We start from the raw sequence: 21,835 nt of genomic DNA, 5'->3' as shown, positions 1-21,835 counted from the left end.
TGTAGCAAGAGGCCAGGGCTCGAGCCTGCATCTTCACAGACACTATGTTGGTTCTTAATGCCCTGAGGCACAACGGGAATTCTCTGGGCATGGGCACCGTTCTAAGACCTGAGAGAGAGAGAAGGTGAAATGCTTGAGCTGGGCAGCCCTTTGGATCTGGGAAATGAGCCCTGTATTTGTTTGCTAGGGATGTCACAACCAAGTTCCACACAGACTGGGTAGTTCAAACAACAGAAATGTATTGTCTCGGATTCTGGAGGTCAGATGTCTGAGACCAAGCAGACAGGGCCATGCTCCCTCTGAAGGAGGCAGGGAAGGGTCTGCCCCAGGGCTCTCTCCTGGCTTCCACCAGCTCCTTGGCTTGTGGTCTTATGACTCCATTCTCCAGATGGTGAACTCCCTGTGTGCATGTCTCTGTGTCCATACATTTCTCTGTTTTCTAAGACCACCGGCCACATTGGATTAGGGGCCCACCCTACTCCAGTATGACCTCATTTTAACTTCACTAGTTACATCTGCAATGACTCTGAATAAGGTCACAATCCAAAGTAGTGAAGGTTAGGACTTTGACATGTGAGTTTTGGGGAGATGCAGTTCAGCCCATAGCAACTCCCAGAGCCCAGCACAAAGTGCTGTTTGGAGAAATCCTTCTTCTCCCACCTTTGGCCTCTGTCCACAGTATGGAAGTCTGTGGGCTCTGCACATGGGTTGGAAGAAGAATTTCTGGATTCAGATAGGGTGAAAAGAAAGAACAGTTTATTGAGAATAGAAATGCTGCAAGTATAGCAGGATGACTTCCTGTCAATCAGGGAGAACCAACGCCAAGCATGTGGTCATGTCTGTTTGTATAACCCAGGGAGAGGAGAGGTCTGACACACCCACTGACCTGCTGACTGGTTGGGGAAAGAGGGGTCTTACAATACACTTGCTGCTTACCTGCGGGGTGGGGGGGGGGGGTTCAAGGGCCCTATAGGGGCAGGATGAGGAGTGGGCCACATACCTTTCCTAGTAGGGGTAGGAAGGAGTGGGACAAGTTGCTCAAGGTGGGAGGGTGCATTACAATGAGATGGGTGGGGCGATGATAAGAGCCTGGTAATTCTTGTCTTGGCCAGAGGCTTTGTGTTCCATCCCCTTGAAGGGGCCTTGAAGTTCAACATGGGGGGGAATTTCCAGCCAAGCTTCCTCTGTCCACTTCTGGCACCTTCTGCTAAGCTCCCCTACCAGCTCTCCTCTAGGAAAGAGACTTGTTCATTTGGTGGGTCAGTGCCTGTTCTTTTTGTTCATGTCCCCTGGAGAATGGGGTCACTGTGAGCATAGCTCCCCTTTGCCTGTCTAGTGTTCCTACTCCCCCCGCCCCCTCTTGCCCGGGAGTGACCCAACACACAGCACACCCTCTTGCTCCAGCTCCCTGCCATGTGCCTGACCGGCAAAGGTCATTCCACAGCTACTCTACAGACACACCCAGCCACATCATGTGTTCTTCATAGGGTCACCCAATGGACAGCCTGGGATCTGCTTTCAAGACGAGAATCACCCTTCAGACCTGACCCAGCAGGACGGAACATGCAGATCAACAAGGTTCACAAAAATAGAGGTGATAGGTGCTCAATAAATAGCACCATCAATGAAAAGCCATCATGAAGAAAAGACATCTTTTTGAAAAAGAAAGTTCACTTTATTGCATTAATTTTACATGATATAAGACTATGAAATGCGGACTTGTCTAAATTCTCTTGCTGATTCTCTTGAAGACAATGTCACCCAGTGTCATGGTCTGAAAGAAAAGAAATCATGAAACGTTCACCTGAGGTTGAATTGTAAAGGAAAATTAAGCCCCTCATATGCTAACACACAGTAAGTAGTGCATAATTTGCCTCCCAAAGCTGCGAAGACTATGGAAACATTAGATGCATTGGATGCATAGATTTTGGAGGTTTTTTCCATTATTTAAAAAAAAAATTTAGTTGATTTATAAAGTTTTGGAGTTTTTGAAGGATGCTCCTTTATCCCCCAGCCCCTCTCTCCTGCTGATCCTCTGGAATAAGACTGTGGCAATGATGAGGGAGTAGTGTCATCAGAGTAAAAAAGCAGCCTCTTAACCTCAACAGCAATGAAATGGAAAGGAAAGATCTATGTTTGACCCCTGATTCTGTAACTCATTAGCTGGATGACCTTGGACAAGTCAACTTGCCAATGAAATCCCCCATCCTGCCTCCCACGCAAGAGATGGGAGGCTTAGGAGCCATGGGCATATCAAAGGACATTGGCTTCCCTCACGTTCACCCCACCCCCCACCCCCAGCGCTAGGAGTCACAAGCTCTGGGCACCAACTTACACTGGTGATTATGTCACCGTTGAGTTCAGTCACAGACTTGATGCCTTTGAAAGTTGTCACCAGTTTATTGTCACCTTCCAACTGAACCACTGTCTGCAGGGGATAGAAGAAAGGAACTGTGAGGAAGGGTCTGCAAGAGGGTAAACCTCTTACCAGTGAGGTTGGCTTCCCTGTGTAGGTCTCTGATGATGGCAACCAAACCTCTCGGCTTTGTGTGACATGGCCCCTCCCTGTGCTCTGGCTCTGAATAGAAATGAGGGGCCTTAAGAACTAAAGAAAATCTGGAGTTCCCATTGTGGCGCAGCTGGAACGAACCCCACTAGTATCCATAAGGATATGAGTTCAATTCCTGACCTCGCTCAGTGGGTGTGGCTGTGGTGTAGGCCAGCAGCTACAGTTCCAATGTGACCCCTAGCCTGGGAACTTCCATATGACATGGGTACAGCACTAAAAAAAAAAAAATAATAATAATAATAATAAAGAACTAAAGAAAATGGCGGTGGTTCCTTTGTCAGGCTTTTCATTTATGGGATGTGATCTAGGTATCCACATAGGACCGCTAAGTGGTCTCAAAAGCAAACATTAGAATAAACTCTAGTAACCTTGCAATTCTCCAAGCAAATGGAGGGAGGGAGTAGCAAAATTCAAAATACTGGCCAGCTGGGAGGACACATATTTTTGGTTGGTATGAATTATTCATTCCACCATCTTTATCTTTCCTTATTGTGGTCTCTTATTCATGCACCCAGCAAGAGATAACGGAAACCCAGCAGGGAGAAGACACTGGCCAAGTTTAAAGCTTTGCCTCCATAAAGGGCCATTGGAAAAGGCCTGTGGTAAAACCCATCATGGCCTGCCCCTTACTGTGGGCGTGGAAGAAAATGTCCCTCCTAAAATGCATCACCGATTTCTTGACCTGTAATGTTCTGTCTGGGGAAGCAGAAACCAAGAGCAGAAATCAGAAGGGGTAAAAGACCAACCCTCTGAGCCCAGTGCACAAAGCTATCTTGGGGAGGTGGGGAGTGAGCATGGCGCCTCTGTGGCCCTGGGGACGCTAAGGTGGGGATGGGGGGGTTTGGAGGGAAGAAGAGAGACCCTTCGGGAGGGGCACCCCCCTGCCTGGAACTCCCTGCCACCACCTGTATGTTCTCATTGCACACCTTAGCCACACCCAGCTGTCCTCAAACACCTTAGCCACAGCCCAGCGGAGGTATGCTGCCCAGCCCACTGCCTTAGTGCTGGGAAGGGTGACTGTGCCCATTTCATAGATGAGAAAGCAAAGGCCAGGAGCTCAGGTACCACCCCGGAAGGCTGGGGCCTTGGTCCTCTGGTGTTGCCATCACCTCCTCCAGGAAGTCTCTCCCCATGGCCGCCAGCTCTAGGCTCAGCAAAAGCCAATTTCCTTGGGCTCAAGGAGGACCTCTGGGCTCTGTTTGGGTTTTTGCACTGACTCCCATTTGCCAGTTGCTGTGCCTGGGAGAGCCTGCATCTTAGGCTCCTGCTCTGGGCCCTGTTCCCCACATGCTCCACATGGGAGAGCTCCAGCCATGGCTCCTCAGTTCCAGGAAACTGGGAGCTTCCCTAAGACCTTCCTCCTTAAGAACTGCTTCTGTCTCTCTGCCTCTCACCACACAGTGGGTTCAGAGATTAGGGATCCACCCCCATGGGGATTGCGAGGTGGGAGCCTTGAGGGAGGAAGCCCTGGGGCTAAGCTCCAGGGACAGTTCTGGAAGCAGAGGGTGCCCTGAGGTGGGGGAGGGAGCCCCTCCTACCTTGACCTTCTCCCCAGTCAGGGTCTCCATCTCACACTCCTCTCCCAAGGTGAACTCATTCTGGACGACCTTGGACCCGGTAGTGATGGTCAACTTGAAGTGCTTCCCATTCTGCACGATTTCCGATGTCCCCTTGATGTCCTTCCCCTTCTGGATGAGTTCGTCGGGCAGACCTGGTGAAAGGCATTGGAGGCTGAGGGGCGGGCAGGTGTGGGAACTGCAAGGCGGGAGACGATCACCAGGGAAACTCCAAGGAGTGGGGAGGGGGCAGGGGAGGGGAGATGCTGTGCTTCCCTGTGGCCTCTGCACTTCCTGGAGTCCTGTGGGCAGGACTTTCTCCTCTGAAAGGGAAGGTCAGTGGCCTGGCTTGGCCTGACCTTGAAAGCCTACCATCCTGCCTGTTGGTTTATAAAAACCCACATGCTGCTGTCCTGAAGAAGCTTTTCTCTGCTGAGCACCTGGTTCTCGCTCGCTCTCCTTTAAGTCCCAGGAATCTGTTGCCCAGATGCAGACTTTTATGGATTTCGGTGCATGTCTAAGCTGTTGCATGAATTGAGGTGCATGAAAGCCACGTGCACTGATGGCGGTGGGGAGGGTTGGCAGCCCAGGCGAGTGCTGCCAGGCACAGAGCAGGGGAGTGACTTGCCCTGCCACCGAAGCACCCAGCTCTCAGCGGGCCTCCTCTCTCTGCCTTTCTGTCTTCCTCATCCTCTCCCTCTCAGCATCCTTCCTTGTCTCACTGCCCCTTTGCTCTTTCTATCTGGCGTGCACTCCCCTCCTCCAACCACGTGGCAGATAGCTGCCCATCTTCCAAGGTTCAGCCAAGCCCGCCTTCCCTGCCAGCCGGCCTCCCTCGTCCTCCTGTAAGTGACTCTGGGTGGGCTCCGGGGATTTAAAATGGGGTCTCTGGGAACTAGTGCCTGCTTCCCATCCCACCTTGGTTTAGGATGACGACCTATGTGACCTCGGTTGGGATTTCTTGACCTTTCTAGGCCTTGCTTGACCCAACTGTGAAATGGGAAGAATAATAGTACTCCACTGGTTGTTTGGCCAGGAGTCCGCAGAATGTTGCCTCCAAAGGGTTTAACACAGTGCCAGGTGCTGAGTCACCTAGTCAGTGGTTACCACACCTTAGGAGATACTTTGTTACATTTATTTCTTCCCTGTTGCATTTATTTCTTCCCTTTTTCTCTTTCTAAATTGGGACCTTGAAAATGTGGCTTGTTGTTTGTTGTCTGTCTCCGCGGTGTCTGCCCAGCACGGGGCTCAGCTGAGCATTGGGGCTGCCCTTGAATCCATGTGTGTCAAAAGAATGAGGAGTTCCCATTGTGGCGCAGCAGAAATGAATCCGACTAGGAACCATGAGGTTGAGGGTTCCATCCCTGGCCTCCCTCAGTGGGTTAAGGATCCGGTGTTGCCGAGAGCTGTGGTGTAGGTTGCAGGTGTGGCTCGGAACTAGTGTTGCCGTGGCTGTAGCGTAGGCCAGCAGCTATAGCTCTGATTAGACCCCTAGCTTGGGAACCTCCATATGCTGTGGGTGCAAACCTAAAAAGACAAAAGACAAAGAAAGAAAGAAGAAAAAAAAAAGAATGAACAAACACGAGTGAATGAATGGGGTCACACAATGAGATACCAGCACAGGTGGCGTTCATCCAGATCAGACCCTAGTTCAGTGCTCTTTGCACTGGCCTGTGGCCTGGCCTTGTCCAGGGAGGAATAGCATGAGCTGAGAAAGTAACGGGAAGCACAGGGACCCCAGTCCTCCCAACCCAACATCGAGACCCTGCCCGACCACCACCTGCCGGGCCAGACCCCCGTTGGCGTGACCCCAGCCTTGGCCCAGCACTCACCGACTGCCTTCATGAAGGCCTCAAAGTTTTCCTGGCTCTGTACTTGGTATTTGCCGGAGAAGTTCATGGTGGCAATGAGGCTACTCCCACAGCTGATCAAGCAGCTCTGCTGGCCAGGCTGCCACTGTGGGCTCATTTATAGGGGGCTCCTTCCCCTTTGAATGTGGGTCAAGGTCAGCAGCTGTCAACTCCTTTATGGCCAGGTTCAAACATTAACTCCCAAGAGCAATGGTCAGTGATAAGATGGGCACAGTAGTGGCTGGCTCCGATTCAGCAAACATGGATGGGTGTCAATCAAGTGCAAAGCTCTAGGGCCCTGCAGCCTTTAAGGAGCTGCTCTCCCACGAACCGAGGGTGTGGGTATGTGTACGCATTCATGCCTCTACACACATACACACATATGTGCCTGCCTGCATGTGAATATGTGTGCTGTCCATATATACATGTAGACAGCTCTGTGTGTGTGGATCTAGATCTAGACACACAGAAAAATACCAAAGAATCCCTTTAATCACAAAACTTCCCCTTAGCTCCAAATCCTATGCTCTCCTCCCATCTTTATCATCAGACTAACCTAATTTTCACAAAGTCGTCATCAGCCCCTAGAGCTGTTTTGTATTCTGGGAATGCCGTGGGCCACTTCCACCGTACAAATCAGTTCTTTTGAAAGTGGTAAAGGGTTTATTTATTTATTTGTTTACTCATTTATTTATTTGTTTGTTTACTTTCGGCCACATCTGCAGCATACAAAAGTCCTCGGGCCAGGGATTGAACCCATGCCACCACAGCGACCCGAGCCACAGCAATGACAGCGCCAGATCCTTAATTTCTGTGTCATCAGGGATCTCCTAAAGGGTACATTTAAATCAGGTGTGGAGAAATTGACACACATTTCATTAAGCATGAAGAGGACAGGACATCGCTCTGGGCTGAGAGTGCAGTGAGGGAGCATGTGAATAGGCTGGCCACACCGATCCCAGGTCCGAGAGCCTGCTCCTGTCTTCCCGTCCCTAGTGGTGCCCTCTCCCTCCTCTGCAGTCCTGCTCGGCTGCTCCCAGCCTGAGTCTGAGTGGGTGGTGGGAGCCCTCTCTGTTTGCTGGACTGTGCTCTCCCCTGCAGGGGGTTGGGGGTGGATCCTGTCTGGTCCTTCCTGATACACAGTCATCAAGAGGCTCGATTCCTTATCTGCCAAACTGGCTCTGTACCCTGGAACTCCTGGGCTGCCAGTGCCTCTGCTCTGGAAGCTCAGAAGCCCTCAGGTTGTGTGCGAGGCAGAGGGCATGTGGGTGGGTGAGGACTCATGTTAGGGGACACTGATGCCAGAGAAAGAAAAGCAGGAGATTGACACAGTGTGCAGTCCACAGTAGTGGTGTGTTCTGTTAACTTCAGCCCTCTCAAAATACTCTCCAGAAGTTCCAGAGCTTTTCTTTTTAGGGCCACACTCGTGGCTTATGGAGGATCCCAGGAGAGGGGTCTAATTGGAGCTGCAGCTGCTGATCTGTAGAATAGCCACAGACAGGTCCTTAACCCAATGAGCAAGGCCAGGGATTGCACCTGCATCCTCATGGATACTAGTTAGGTTCATTACTACTGAACCACAATGGGAACTCCCCGAACTTCCAGAATTAAATACGTTGATCCAGCAAACACCTTAGAAGTCCACATACTCAAAGCCTGAGCCCGTCTCTGGCATCTCTGACAGGTGCCTTAGCATAAACCCTGCCACAAAAATCTCACCACCTTCTGAGCAGTGTGGGCGGAGGGCAGCGGAGAGTGGATGTGCTGTCCGCAGGAACTGGTGCCCGAAAGCCTTTCCCTCTGCTCTGCTCTGCCCTCCCTGCCCCACCCCCCTCTGACCTTGCCCAGGACACCAAGGGCTTTCCAGGCCACAGGTCAGGACTGTCCCTGGAGAATGTGGGACAGGCTTGTGTGCTGAGAACTCACAGTCATTTTTAGTCACCACATAAGCCCTGGCACCCGGACAGGAGTGGGAAAAGTGGCAAAGAGGTTGACAGGCACAGCCTTAGTCTCTTCTTGTGTCTTTCTGAGCCTTGATTATGGCCCTTTTAACATGTCCCATTGTGCTGAGGATGCTTCATCTCCTACAGGTGGAAAGACAAGTTTTTATTTTTGAATATGTAAGGAAATGCAAAATCCATTATCTTAAGGATTAGCAATGGAATTTGTCTTAGGAAATTCTGTGTGCGTGTGCGCGCGCACGCACGTCGCATGCAAGAGTGCGCACAAGAGGAAGAGAGAGAGAGAAAGGGGAGGTTACCAGATAAGCTGCTTGGGAGAGAGAGGGGGTGAGGGAGCCTGGAATCCGTGTTCAGCAAGACCGAGCCAATGAACCGATGAGGAAGCAGGGCTGTGATGAGCAGAAAACTACAAGAGGCCTGGTCTTCTTTCTTCCTCTTGGATGATGGGAGAGAAGAGAGAGCGGGGTGGCTGGCAGAAAGGAGAGGGGCCAGGAAGAGGGTGTGGGGTGATGGTCACTAAGGCACCCCGGGAGCTGTGAGGCTGGGGAAGCTTCTGGGAGGCCTGCTGTTGAAATAGAAGCTACTCATTTGCTTCCAAGGGAAGCCTCATCTTATTTTTTTTGCTTTTTAGGGCCATACCCTTGGCATATGGAAGTTCCCAGACTAGGGGTTGAATCGGTGCTACAGCTGCTGGCCTACACCACAGCCACAGCAACCCCAGATCCGAGCCATGTCTTCGACCTACACCACAGCTCACAGCAACACGGATCCTTAACCCACTGAGCAAGGCCAGGGATCAAACCCACATCCTCATGGACACCTAGGGTTGGGTTCCCCCCATCCATCTTTCTTTAATCTTCTCCCCAACTTCCTTCAGTGCTTCAGTAAATCAGAATTCGTGAGTCAGTATACGTGGAAAATGATGAGGGGCTGAGTTTCATTTCTAGGTTAATGTGATGGAGCCGAGACAGTACAATCAAGACAGTAACAGGTTGCTGAGTGACCTTGGGAGACATCCCCCATGGGGATCCCCAGAAATCTTAGGGCTTTGCAGGGGGAATTCAAGCTGTTTTGCCCAAATCCCAGAGCACCATCGATCCCTGATGGCATCTGGATTACGTCCCCACAGGCTAAGAGCTGGCATGTGTCTGGCATGTGTCGTGACTGTGTGGTGGTTAACCCCTGGACTAAATTCAGCTTATACTGAAGACACTCCCCACACAGACCCTTCCCACCATCAAGTGCTCTGATGGGGAGGATCTACTGGCGGTCCCCTGGACACACCACGCTCTCTCATGCAACCACCGCCTGCCCGACCACCCTCCTCAGACAAAGGGATACCAGGCATATGAAATCCACATCCTGGAGTTCCCGCTGTGGCTCAGCAGGTTAAGAACCCGACATAGTGTTGGTGAGGATGGGGGTTTGATCCTTGGGCTTGCGGCTCAGTGGGATAAGGATCCGACGTCACAGATGTGGCTCGGATCTGGTGTTGCCATGGCTGTGGCATGGGCTGGAAGTTTTGGCTCCCATTCAATTCAGATCTGAGAACGGGAGATTCTTAGCCAGCCCTCAATGGCCTCCTCTTGGTTAGATTGTGTGTGTGTGCGCGCACGCGCGTGTGCGCGTGTGCACACGCACACACGAACACATGTATGTTGAAGCCACAAAGGTGAGTGGCCATTTCAAAATTTTACACTCATATGTAGTTTTCCATCAAATTAGAAAAGGGTAATGACATCTCCCGCCCTCCAGCTAAGCAAACACAAGAAGAGATAATCTTAATTGCAATGACAAAGTTCAAGTGGCTTTCAAGGAAAAAAAAAAAAAACGACTACCATACCACTTCATGGGCTCGGCTTCGGATTTTTTTTTTTTTTTTTAATTTAGGACCCCACCCATGACAAATGGAACTTCCCAGGCCAGGGGTCAATTGGAGCTATAGCTGTCAGCCTACACCACAGCCACAGCAATGCGGAAACAGAGCCACCTCCTCAACCTACACCACAGCTTAGGGCAACGCCGGATCCTTAACCCACTGAGAAATGTCAGGGATCGAACCTGCATCCTCATGGATGCTAGTCAGATTTGTTAACTGCTGAGCCACGACAGGAACTCCAATTTTTGATTTTTTTTTAATGGCCACACCTGAAGCATATGGAAGTTCCCAGGCTAGGGTCTGCATCTGAGCTGCAGCTGCTGGCCTTCGCCACAACCACAGCAATGCCAGATCCAAGCCACATCTTTGACCTGTGCCTCAACTTGTGGCAACACCAGATCCTTAACCCACTGAGCAAGGCCAAGGACTGAACCCGCATCCTCACAGACACTCTGTGGGGTTTTTAACCTGCTGAGTCCAACAGGAACTCCTATGTGCTATTTTAAAGCTAATGGTTGGGATGTCAGGATGTACATCCTTCAATAAAAACGTTTAAAAGATATTCTTTCGCCTTGCTTTTCTTATGCCTATTCTGTCTCCTTAACCACTGATAAATCCTTAAAGAGTCTCCCCTCTATAAAAACTGTCTAGAACATAAAATTGGATCTGCCTCAAAATCACTCAGCATCCTTGGCATTTTAAAAGTCTGCCTGCTTACAGAAGCCACTGGAGGGGGCATGGGGGTGCAGGGGAGGCAAAAGTACAAAGATGCCAAAGGAAAACTGTGGGTGGTGGTTTGCCCTGTAAGAGGAATCCCCTTTACACAGACTCTACTGAAAAATGTACTCAATGAAATTTCCCTTTGCACAATGATTTTTAGGAATGTCCTTATTGTGAGGAATTAAGACCTTCCAGTGATTTGCTTTGGGGCCCCCAATGCGTTCTCCTTCCCTGTGACCCAGTAAAGTTAAAAATCCTGTGGATCACGTGTCAGGCAGTGGCACCAACTTGAAGACTGATGTAATCAAGAGAGAACTCAAAACTTATCTGCAAGGCTGGTTCCCAAGGCTCCTGCCTTGGCTGTAAAAAGCTAATAGTGTTTGCTTGTCCTGTGTCACCATGTCCTTATGTCCCTTGCCCTCTGCGGGTTGAGAACTTCCAGCTGCCTTTGAAGTTAGCCTGATACTTCAAAGAGAAATCGCTTCCAAGTAACCCTTGGCCAACTCGCTACCCTGCCCTGTAGCCCTGCATCCTCTCTGCCTTAGAGCCGTGAACCAGCAGCCCTTTCAAGCCAGGCTGGCCACTCTGCTGACATCCCTTAAGGCTCAGCCTCACAGCCTCTCTCCATACAGCCCTCCTGAGGGCTCCTCTCCTCTAGACCCACATCCCCAATAGCGATTTCTATTCAATTCCATTAATTCCATTATACTAGAGTGATAAAATACAGCTGCCACTAGTTGAATAAATACTAAGTAGGTGTTTCTCTGAGAATTCTTGCTGAATTCTCAAAACAATACTCTGTGATAAGCATTATTATCCCCACTTTTCAGAGGAGAAAACTGAGGTGAGAAGAGGTTAGGAGTTCCCTGGTGGCTCAGAGGGATAAGGATCTGGAGTTGTCCTGCTGTGGCAAGGGTTCAATCCCTGGCCCAGGAAGTTTCACATGTCATGGGCAGAGCCAAAAGAAGAAGAAGAAGAAGGAGAAGGAGAAGGAGAAGGAGAAGAAGAAGAAGTTAGTAATTGCTACCCAAATAGGAAGTGGTCAAATAGAAGTATAAACTCCATCTGTTGGATTCCAAAACTTATGTTTTTGACTTTCATTATTTCCGTATTACAATTTTTAAGGCTCTGTCTTGGTTATTCTCCTGAAAGTTCTTCTAACCCAGAGCTTAGCATTGCCCTTTCCATGGATCACGTGTCTAGAAAATGTTGGTAAGAGAATAGTCCAAGTGCCATTGACCTCTTGAGTTGGGTTACTCTCTGTTCAGGAATGCCTTATTTCTCTAGATCAAGGGAATGGACAGTCCATGTGCGTGAAGAGAGATCTCAAAGAAATGAAAGGTCCTGAGTGGCTGCTGAGCCCTCATGTTCCGCAGAGATGTGGGGCAAGGTGTATTTTACTGAATTCTAGTTCTTTAAAGCCAGGGTGTGCCATTCTTCTTGTAGTGGACTTAACTGGAATATCCCACTGGGGCCACTCTAAGCACACATGTGCTCCATGGTGATCATGTGCATCATTTTGTTCCCTCCTCCAGCGTAGCATTTCCCCAGTCTCAGGTCCCACTTAAGCCACAGGCATCAGATGATTGTTCACTCAGTAAGCATACTATGTGACACTGACCTACTATGTGACATTGAATCTACAAAGGAACTCACTGTCTAGTAGGGAGCATGAATGAAGCCAAAGTTGGCTTTTGAATATTTCAAAATGTAGGGAATGATGGAATTAAGAGTTAGAGGACTTTCTGGCCAGAGAAGGAATCATAAATAGAGAAAAACGCATGCAAATGTGTGAACAAATTTGCTGTTGCAGAAGAAAGGCATGTGGTTCAAGGAGGGAGGATAGAGAGGAGGATGGAAGAGTCTGTGTAAGGAAACCAGAGATGGGAGCTGGAGAGGGAGGCCACAACCAGATGGAGAAGGGGAGGCTGGACTCTATTCCATAGACCTTAGTTTCCTGGAATGGTGCATATATCAGGGTTAGGAATTATTTTAGATGGGACATGGATGAACCATTTTAATATTATTTGTTTTGCACTTAGTCTAATATGTATTAGAAAAATACACACCAGAGTTTCTGCTGTGGCACTGTGGGTTTAGAATCTGACTACAGCAGCTCAGGTCACTGCGGAGGCGTGGGTTCAATCCCTGGCCCAGTGCAGTGGGTTAAAGTATCTGGTGTAACCACAGTTGCCACATGGTTTGCAACTGTGGCTCAGATTCCACCCCTGGCCTGGGAATGTTCATATGCCATGGTGCAACCACGAAAATTAAAAAAAAAAAATACACCAACCTCATGGATATTATTACTTTGGACAAAGTCAATTTTTTGTTTTGTTTTGTTTTGTTTTAGGGCTGTACCTGCGGCATATGTAAGTTCCCAGGCTAGGGGTCAAATTGGAGCTGCATCTGTGACCTATATCACAGCTCATGGCAATGCTGGATCCTTAACCCGCTGAGCAAGGCCAGGGATTGAACCCAAGTCCTCATGGATCCTAGTCAGATTTATTACCACTGAGCCACGATGGGAACTCCCAAGGTCCATTTTTTTAAAGGAGTCATTTAGAGAAAAAATAGTACATAACTCATAGTACAAGAGTTCAGTATGAGAAAGAAATGTTATTCAAGGAATTGCAAATAAGATAATCAAATACAGGAGACTGGTTACCTGAGTATTGGAAGAGCTGAAATGGCAGAAAGGAGAAGAGGATTCCAAACTGCTGATGCCCCTGGGCTGGAACCCAGAGGTCTACACTTGCTTCTATGTAGGAGGTTGCTGGTTCTTTCAGTTCTTGATCTGCCTTGGCCAAGGCTTAAACTACGGAAAAGGTACCACACCTAGCCAGGCTGCTGTAATCTGGACACTTGCACTCCTGCCGCCACAACAACAACCACTAGAATTTCCAGCAACTGCTGCAGAAGGAAGATTTTTTTTTCCTTCTTCCAATTTCCAGTTTCCCTCTGGCTGGGTGATTGGCATGCACTAGATCCCAACAGAAGAGCAGCTTCCAAAAGAATTTAGAAAATACAGTGTGTAGACTCCAGCTCTCCAAACACAGGGACTGAGAGATGAGGGCAAAAAAATGGCCACAAGGACGTACAAAGATTTGAAAAAAATAGAAGAGGGAGGCTGCTATGCTAGTGATAAAATTTTAGACATTGCTATGCTAGGTGATGGAACGTCAGCTAATATTCTTTTTATTTTCATTTTTTATTTTTTTATTTTTTGCTTTTTGGGGCTGTACCCAAGGCATATAGAAGTTCCCAGGCTGGAGGTCAAATCAAAGCTACAGCTGCGGGCCTATGCCATAGCCATGGCAACACTGGATCCTTACCCCACTGAGCAAGGCCAGGGATCTAACCCATATCCTTACGGATACTAGTTGGGTTTGTTAACCGCTAAACCACAAAGGGTGATCCTAACCTTCTTAAGCAGAGGAATGATAATCAAATTTGTAATTTTGGAAGATTACTCTCGTGGTAGCATGAAAGATGGGCTGCATGGAGAGAGAACTGGAGGTTAGGAGACTTCTGCCAAAATTCTGGCAAGAGAGGAGGAGGATCTGAACTTGGGAGGAGGTGGGAGGGAATGGACTGGAGAGCTATTCTGTGATTGTAACTGGGAGTATTGGGGGAAACCATTGGTAGGTGGGAGGGAGGGAATGGGAGTTGAAGACGTGCTGGGAAGCCCCAGCTTGAGTTCCCATGGTGATGTCGCAGCCATCCACACAGGTGGGAGATATAGAAAGAAGCTAGCCGTCCTGGCCCCTTCCCTTTCGCCTTCCTGGCTGGAAGTACTTCCTCCTCACTCTGAACTCTAGTCACTATGCTTTCCTTACTGCTTGTACCACCCTTATCTTTCAGCCTCGCCAGGTTTCCTGTCTTCCTTTCCCTCGGATGGCAGGGTGCTCGGTAGCAGGGTGCAGGCATTCATCCTTATGTCTGCTACCAGGCTTTCATGGTCCCTGGCACAGATTCAGGGTCAGTAAATGTTTGATGATGGAGGCAATGGCGGTAATAGTATAATGACTGATACTTTTGTGCCTGGATGCCATGCCTTCACCTCTTCTCCCCTTCTCCCCACCCTTCCGCTGTTCCTAATAGATTGTTTGTACATAATCACAGGTCCGTGGTGCCTTTAAAATCCTGAGGGCAAAATCCAGCGGCGATGTCCACAGCTCTACAGAAACAGCCAAAGGCAGATGAGAGTGGTTAGGCAGAAATCATTGAGGCTGCCTTGTCCTGTGACCCAGAGTCACTTGTTTTTATAGGACCCGAAATTGCACGGCTGTAGGGCCACCTCATCACCACAGCTATACATGCCTAATACCGAGCGAGCACTCACTGTTCTCTGAGCACATTTATATGAATTATTTCATTGTCACAAATATATTAAAACCCATTTTATTTTATTAATTTATTTTTTGTCTTTTGTCTTTTCAGGGCCGCATCTGTGGCATATGGAGGTTCCCAGGCTAGGGGTCCAATCGGAGCCACAGCTGCCTGTCTACACCACAGCCACAGCAATGCCAAATCCGAGCCGCATCTGCGACGTACACCACAGCTCACAGCAACGCTGGATCCTTAACCCACTGGAATAGGTCAGGGATGGAACCCACAACCTCATGGTTCCTAGTCAGATTCGTTTCCGCTGTGCCACAACGGGAACTCCTAAAACCCATTTTAGACATGAGGGCTCTGAGGAACAGCCGAGTAAAGAAATTTAGTCAAACTCTCCCAGGTGAGAAATAGGGAAGCCAGGATTCAAATACATGGAGCCCTTCCTGCCAGTGACATGGCTGAGTCTGGACCCAATGACATCAATTCAAGATGAGACACCAGAATTGATCCGATTTCCCAGGTGTGTAAAGATCCACAGGGATTTATTTATTTATTTATCTATTCATTTATCCATTCATTTAGTTAGTTTTTGGCTGCCCCAGTGGCATGTGGAAGTTCCTGGGCTAGGGATTGAACCCTTGCCACAGCAGTGACAAGTCTGGATCCTTAACCCACTGAGCCACTAGGGAACTCTCTCCACAGGGATTTATACTCACCAAATGCAGAGACAACTTGTATGGAAACCAGGGCAGGTGGCTCCATGAATGCCGAAACTGCTCTGATGCTCTCCTTATAAATGCTCGGCCCAGGCGTGACCCCACTTAGGCGGGACCACTGTTAACTCCTTCAGGATATTTCCCACAAAGGTGCAAACCCTCCAAACATTTGGGACTGCTTCCTAATAAATGGTACCTCACCCAACACCCTGTAGAGTTTCTGAGGCTACCAGTATTTCAAAGAGCCGTAGCTTCCAAAACGTAACGCTGAGCTATTCTCTAGCACAGTCAGCAGACACAGGGATATTCAAGGCTCCATTCAGTCTGAGGCTAAAGGGAAAATCTTGGGGGCAGGTTTTCTCTGAATTCCTATCTCTCCCCTAGTGGCTCAAACTCTGGTTGCAATGTTAGAATTTTGAAGATTGTGGACCTTGGCCTGCGGAAATTCCCAGGCCAGGGATGGAACCCACACCAGAGCAGCGACCTGAGCCACAGCAATGACAACTCAGGATCCTTAACCCAGTGTGCCACCAGGGAATTCCAGGATATTGTGAACTGTTGATTAAGCAGTCAAGTTGTCACAAAACATAAAAAGCAAAATGTCTAGGTAGTCTCTGGTGGCCTAGCGGTTGAGGATTCCACGTTTTCACAGCTGCGACTCAAGTTCTATCCCTGACCCAGGAACTTCTGCATGCTGCAAGTGTGGCCACAAAAAAAAATTTCTTTAAATAAAAATTAAAAAAAAATTTAAAGCAAAATTTCTACTGCTTGCTTTCAGTCTATTGATCTATGATTGGGAGGATTTCAACTTTTAGGAAATAACAATTATAATATTAAATCAGAGATATAGTGAGAAAATCAGACACTAAGCTTTGGGTTTGTAATGGCATTTCTATTTCTGTTTTCTTTTGTTTTATGACATAAATTTATTGAGGGCAGGGACTATATTATTTTTATTTGTATCTTTGGAGCTTAGCAAATTGCCAAGCATAGAAGACACTCAGGACATGCTTGCTGAATGGCTGAGTAAACAAGATAAAAAACCAAAAATGCCACAAATTTTGCCTGCAAATGATGACTCTTTTTAGCATTTGCATCCTGGCAGGATCCTTGATTACGCAGAGGAACAATGCCTTGCACAGAGTGACAATGAGAAAGTAATTAGAACTCTATGAGAAAGAGCCCAGAGTCTGTTTAGCAATATCCTTATAAGTATTTCATAGAAACTCTAAAGCCCACTGACCTTCAAAAACAGCCTCAGGAGTTGTGTTGTGGTGCAGTGGGTTAAGGACCCAAAGTTTCCAATGCAGCAGCTTGGGTTGCTGCTGTGGTGCAGGTTTGATCCCTGGCCTGGAAACTTCCACATGCTGTGGGTGTGGCCAAAAAAGGAAAGAAAGAAAAAGAGAGAAAAAAGAAAATAGGAGTTCCCACTGTGGCTCAGTGGTAGCAAACCTGACTAGTATCCATGAGAATGCCAGGAGATCCCTGGCTTTACTCAGTGGGTTAAGGATCTGGCATTGCTGTGAGCTGTGGTGTAGGCCGGCAGCTGCAGCTCTGATTCAACCCCTAGCCTGGGAACCTCCATGTATTGTGGGAGCGGCCCTAAAAAAAAAGAAAGAAAGAAAAAGAAAATAGCCCCGGAAGAGTTCCATGATGCAGGCAGAGCTCACCAAATGCACACATCCATTGAAAGCAGGAGTGAGACAAATCACCCATCTGCTGGTGTGTGTGTGGGGAGGGGGGGTTGCATTTAAAATAACAAGTCCAGCTCTGGCTAAATTCCTCCTTTGGACAATCTGGTTAAATTTCAACTAAATCTTTGACTGAATAACTTTTCTAGAACTCCTGAGTCTGCCAGCCTTCTTTGGCTAGTTTTGCTGAAAGGAGGCCTCTGATGGGAGCTGTGTTCCAAGGTTGGTATAAAAGCTTCCCAAGGAAACCCAGGTGTTTGGAGAAAGGGCAGAATTAGCTGTGATAAGTGGGATTCAATTTTTTTTTTTTTCTTTTTAAGGCTGCACCAGTGGCATATGGAAGTTTCCAGGCCAGGGGTCAAATCAGAGCTGCAGCTGCCGGCAAGCCACAGCCACAGCAACTTGGGATCCAAGCCACGTCTGTGCCCTATACCACAGGTCACAGATCCTTAACCCACTGAGCAAGGCCAGAGATTGAACCCATGTCCTCAAGGATACTAGTTGGGTTCATTTCTGCTGCGCCACAATGGGAACTCCAGGATTCAAAATTTATTTAAATTTTATTTTATTTTATTTTGTTTTGTTTTTATTATTATTATTAATTTTTTTTTTAGGGCCACACTCGCGGCATATGGAGGTTCCCAGGCTAGGGGTCTAATTGGAGTTGTAGCCACTGGCCTATGCCAGCATCTGCGATTTGCACCATAGCTCATGGCAACTCGGATCCGTAATCCACTGAGGGAGGCCAGGGATCAAACCCGCAAACTCATGGTTCCTAGTCAGATTCGTTTCTGCTGCGCCAAAAACGGGAACTCCTAAAATTTTATTTTTACAAAAATGTAGGGGCCAAGATAGGACTAATCAAATGTATCAAACTGTTCACTTGACTCCTTTTCCAAACAGACCCAGTGGAAAAACTCTTGACCCTGGTTTTAGTTGATGTTTTTCACTATAGCTACAGAGACAGACTCAAAGAAACTCACATTTCCAAAGTCTGGAATAAAATGCCAAACCTCCTGAGCAGCTTATCAAGACTTACTCATTTCCAACCACCTGTGGGGCAGACTTGTAAGTGTGCCTTCTAAGTCTGCCTCTCCTATTTCACCAGAGAGAAAACTGAGACTCAGAGAGGGAAAGCATATTTCCTGAGGTCACATAGCTAGGAATCAGCAGAGAAGGCAGGCTTTCTGAGAACCTCCCTAAAACTGTCTCCACTGTGCCAGGAATGTCCCCCTTTATATTTTCATCCTAATGCCAGGCAAGATTTATATTTTAATGAAGTATGTGTACGCTGAATCTGGAGATTTCTCTTCTGGTTCACCACTAGTAAGTTTGGCTGCAAGACCAGCAATCAAGAGAAATCAGTGCCAAGCACATTGCTAAAATGGACGAATGAGTGAGTGAATGCATGAGGTTGTAATTCTGTTTCATAAGCCCCCTGCTGTAGCAGCACCCCCGACCTTGCCTATTAGCTCACTCAGGCCCAGGCTGACCCAGGCAGAGGCTCCCTGGGGAAGGGCGGGCTCTTTGCTTCCAGGGCCCTGGGTGTATCCACTCCAGTCTGTGTGGCTTCTCAGTCATTGAATCTCACCGCTAGAGCTCTCAGTGCAGTCCTGAGTGCCAGGCCCCTGCCCTGCTCCCCACCTAGCACTGAGCTTCCTAAGGTGTTAAGTAGTTTTCAACTTTGCCTTTTTTTTTTTTTTTCTTTTTTTCCTTTTTTGGCTGCACCCCCTACATATGGAAGTTCCTGGGACAGGGAGTGAATTGAACCCAAGCCTCCTCTGTGACCTGTGCCACAGCTGTGGCAATGCCAGATCCTTAACCCACTGTGCTGGGTCAGGGATCAAACTGGCAAGGCCACGGAGACAAGCCAGATCATTAACTCACTGGGCCACACTGGGAACTCATCAGTCTTGTCTTTTGAGTCTACACACAGGCACACACACTACACTGCCCTGATTCTAGCTACACCACCCCTTCCTCTCATTTTCAGGAGTGCATATCAGAAGCAGGAGATGCGTGTCACATGATTATAGAAAGAAGTTTGAATCCACATTATAAAAGAGAGAGAGAGAGAGAAGAAAAAAATGAAGCTATTGGAATTCCCTGGTGGCTCAGTGGGTGAAGGATCTGGTATTGTCACTACATTGGCTCTGGTCATTGCTGAGGCATGGGTTCGATCCCTGGCCTGGGAACTTCCACATGCCATGAAAGTGGCAAAAAAAAAAAAAAGGGGGAAAACCTGTGGCACTCCTGGGGAAGGCTCCACCAATGAGGTAGGTGTGGTTGCTGGAGGCCCCCTGACCACCCTGGGATCACTCCAGGCTACTCCCTTTCCCACCTTCTCCATCCCCTTTGGAAAGCCCCCTCCCTGCTTGACTTCGAGCTGCCTACCATTCTCTCCATTCAAGGCTATCAGAGATCACACATCCTGGCATCGATCCTGGCATCCAGAGACCCCCTGGCACTCGGAGACCCCCTGGCACTCAAGTGGGGCTCATAAGACTGCCTCACATTGTACTTTGATCCATTCAGAGACTCAAACTGCTGTATACAGTTTATGGTTGTTCATCATCTTCAGTGACTCTCAGGGAGAGTCCTGGCCTCCACTTTTCACTCTCAATCTCTTCAATGGCCACAAGAAATTGTTACGGAGCCAAACTTGGGTCCACTTGGCCACACAGTAAAGCCAATCTACTGACATTTTTAGATGACGTTGAAAGCAGTGGACTTTGAGCAAAGTGGATTCTTTTCATAATGTGGATGAGCCTCAACTAATCCGTTGAAGGATTTAAAAGCAAAAAGACTGTGAACCCAGAGAAAGAGTGAATTCTGACTCAGGACTGTCTTTGGACTTGAGCTGTAATATGCACTCTTCCCTGGGTCTCCAGCCTGCTGGACCACCCCGCAGATTTTGGACTTGCCAGCTCCTTAAGATAATTATCCATCCATCCATCCATCCAACACATACACATCCCATTAGTTTTGTTTCTAAGAAGAACCCTGACTAGTTCAATGGCTTTGTTTGTCTACATCCTCATCAGTGGCACATGGAATTCTAGTGGGATTACAGCATCACCCACACTTGGTATAGTCAATCATTTTAAAAATTTTAACCTTTGGGAGTTTCCTTCATGGCTCAGCTGTTAACAAACCCGACTAGGATCCATGAGGACGAGGGTTCAATCCCTGGCCTTGCTCAGTAGGTTAAGGATCTGTTGTGGCCATGAGCTGTGGTGTAGGTTGCAGATGCAGCTCGGATCCTGCGTTGCTGTGGCCTAGCATAGGCTGGCGGCTGTAGCTCTGATTTGACCCCTAGCCTGGGAACCTCCATATGCCAGAGGTGTGGCCCTAAAAAAAAAAAAAAAAAAAAAAAAAAAAAGCCTTTGCCTAACCCAAGGTCACAAAACCTTTCTCCATGTTTTCTTCTAGAAGTGTTTTAGTTTTAGATTTTACCTGTCAGCCTACAATCCTTTTTGAGGTTTTTTCTTTTTTGGCTGTGCCTATGGCATGGCATGCAGAAGTTCCCTGGCCAGGGATCAAACCCATGCCATACCAGTGACCCAATCACTGCAGTGACAACAGATCCTTAACCCACTGGGCCGCAAGAGAACTCTGAGTTTATTTTCTTTTGATACTGGGCAGAGTAAGGATCAAAGTTTATATGGAAATCTAATAGTTCCAGCCCCCTTCATTCATTGAAAGGTTAGATTATCTTTTCTCTACCCAAATGTCTTTGCACTTCTTTTTTTTTTTTTTTTTTTTTTTGCTTTTTAGGGCCGCACTTGTGGCATATGGAGGTTCCCAGGCTAGGGGTCTAATCAGAGCTACAGCTGCTGGCCTATGCCACAGCCACAGCAATGCAGGATCTGTCTGTGACCTACACCACAGCTCACAGCAATGCCAGTTCCTTAATCCACTGAGTGAGGCCAGGGATTAAACCCGGAACCTCATGATTCCTAGTTGGATTCGTTACTGCTGTGCCATGATGGGAACTCCAAATGTCCTTGCACTTTTGTCCAAAATCAGTCGACTATACATGTCTGGCCTATTTGTGGTCTCTATACTGTGTTCTATAGATCTTTTGTCCTTCCTTATGCTGGTATCCTACTCTACTGTGGCTTTAAAATAAATCTTGAAATCAGGTCGTCTAAATCTTCCAACTTTGTTCTTCTTTCTCAAATGTTGGGCTATTCCAGGCCCTTTGGATTTCCACATGAATTTAGAATTGATGTGTTACTTTCTTAAAAAAAAAAAAAAAAAGTCTGCTGAGATGTTGATTGGGATTACATTGAATCTACAGACAAATTTGGGGAGAATTATCTTAATAATATTCAGTCTCCCTGCACATGAATGCAGTATGTTTTATCATTTATTTAGATCATTTTTAGATTCTTTCATCAAGGTCTGGTAGGTTTTACTGTACAAGTCTTTCACCTCATTTGTCAGCTTTATCTCCAGTAATTTCATATATTTTACCTTATTTTTATTATTCTTTTTGTTTTTGGTTGCCTCTTGGACATGTGGAATTCCCAGGCCAGGGATCAGATCT

The 21,835-nt window shown here is 47.8% G+C and overlaps 1 protein-coding gene across 1 annotated transcript; it reads right to left on the bottom strand.

The window, feature by feature from the left end:
- Positions 1–1,687: 1,687 nt before the first annotated feature.
- FABP1 (fatty acid binding protein 1) lies at positions 1,688–6,024 on the bottom strand. Its single transcript, NM_001004046.2, has 4 exons — positions 5,958–6,024; positions 4,108–4,280; positions 2,336–2,428; positions 1,688–1,774 (listed from the first exon to the last, which is right to left on the bottom strand). Exons 1-4 carry the CDS (start codon positions 6,022–6,024, stop codon positions 1,724–1,726), a joined length of 384 nt encoding a protein of 127 aa, NP_001004046.1. The 3' UTR covers positions 1,688–1,723.
- Positions 6,025–21,835: the final 15,811 nt, after the last annotated feature.

Source organism: Sus scrofa, chromosome 3, assembly GCF_054392235.1.
Source record: "Sus scrofa isolate SSC_HxYL_T2T_F1_AM1 chromosome 3, Sscrofa_HxYL_maternal_Yorkshire_Landrace_v2.0, whole genome shotgun sequence".
Taxonomy (NCBI): Eukaryota; Metazoa; Chordata; class Mammalia; order Artiodactyla; family Suidae; genus Sus; species Sus scrofa.
This window is presented reverse-complemented; position numbering and strand designations above follow the sequence as displayed.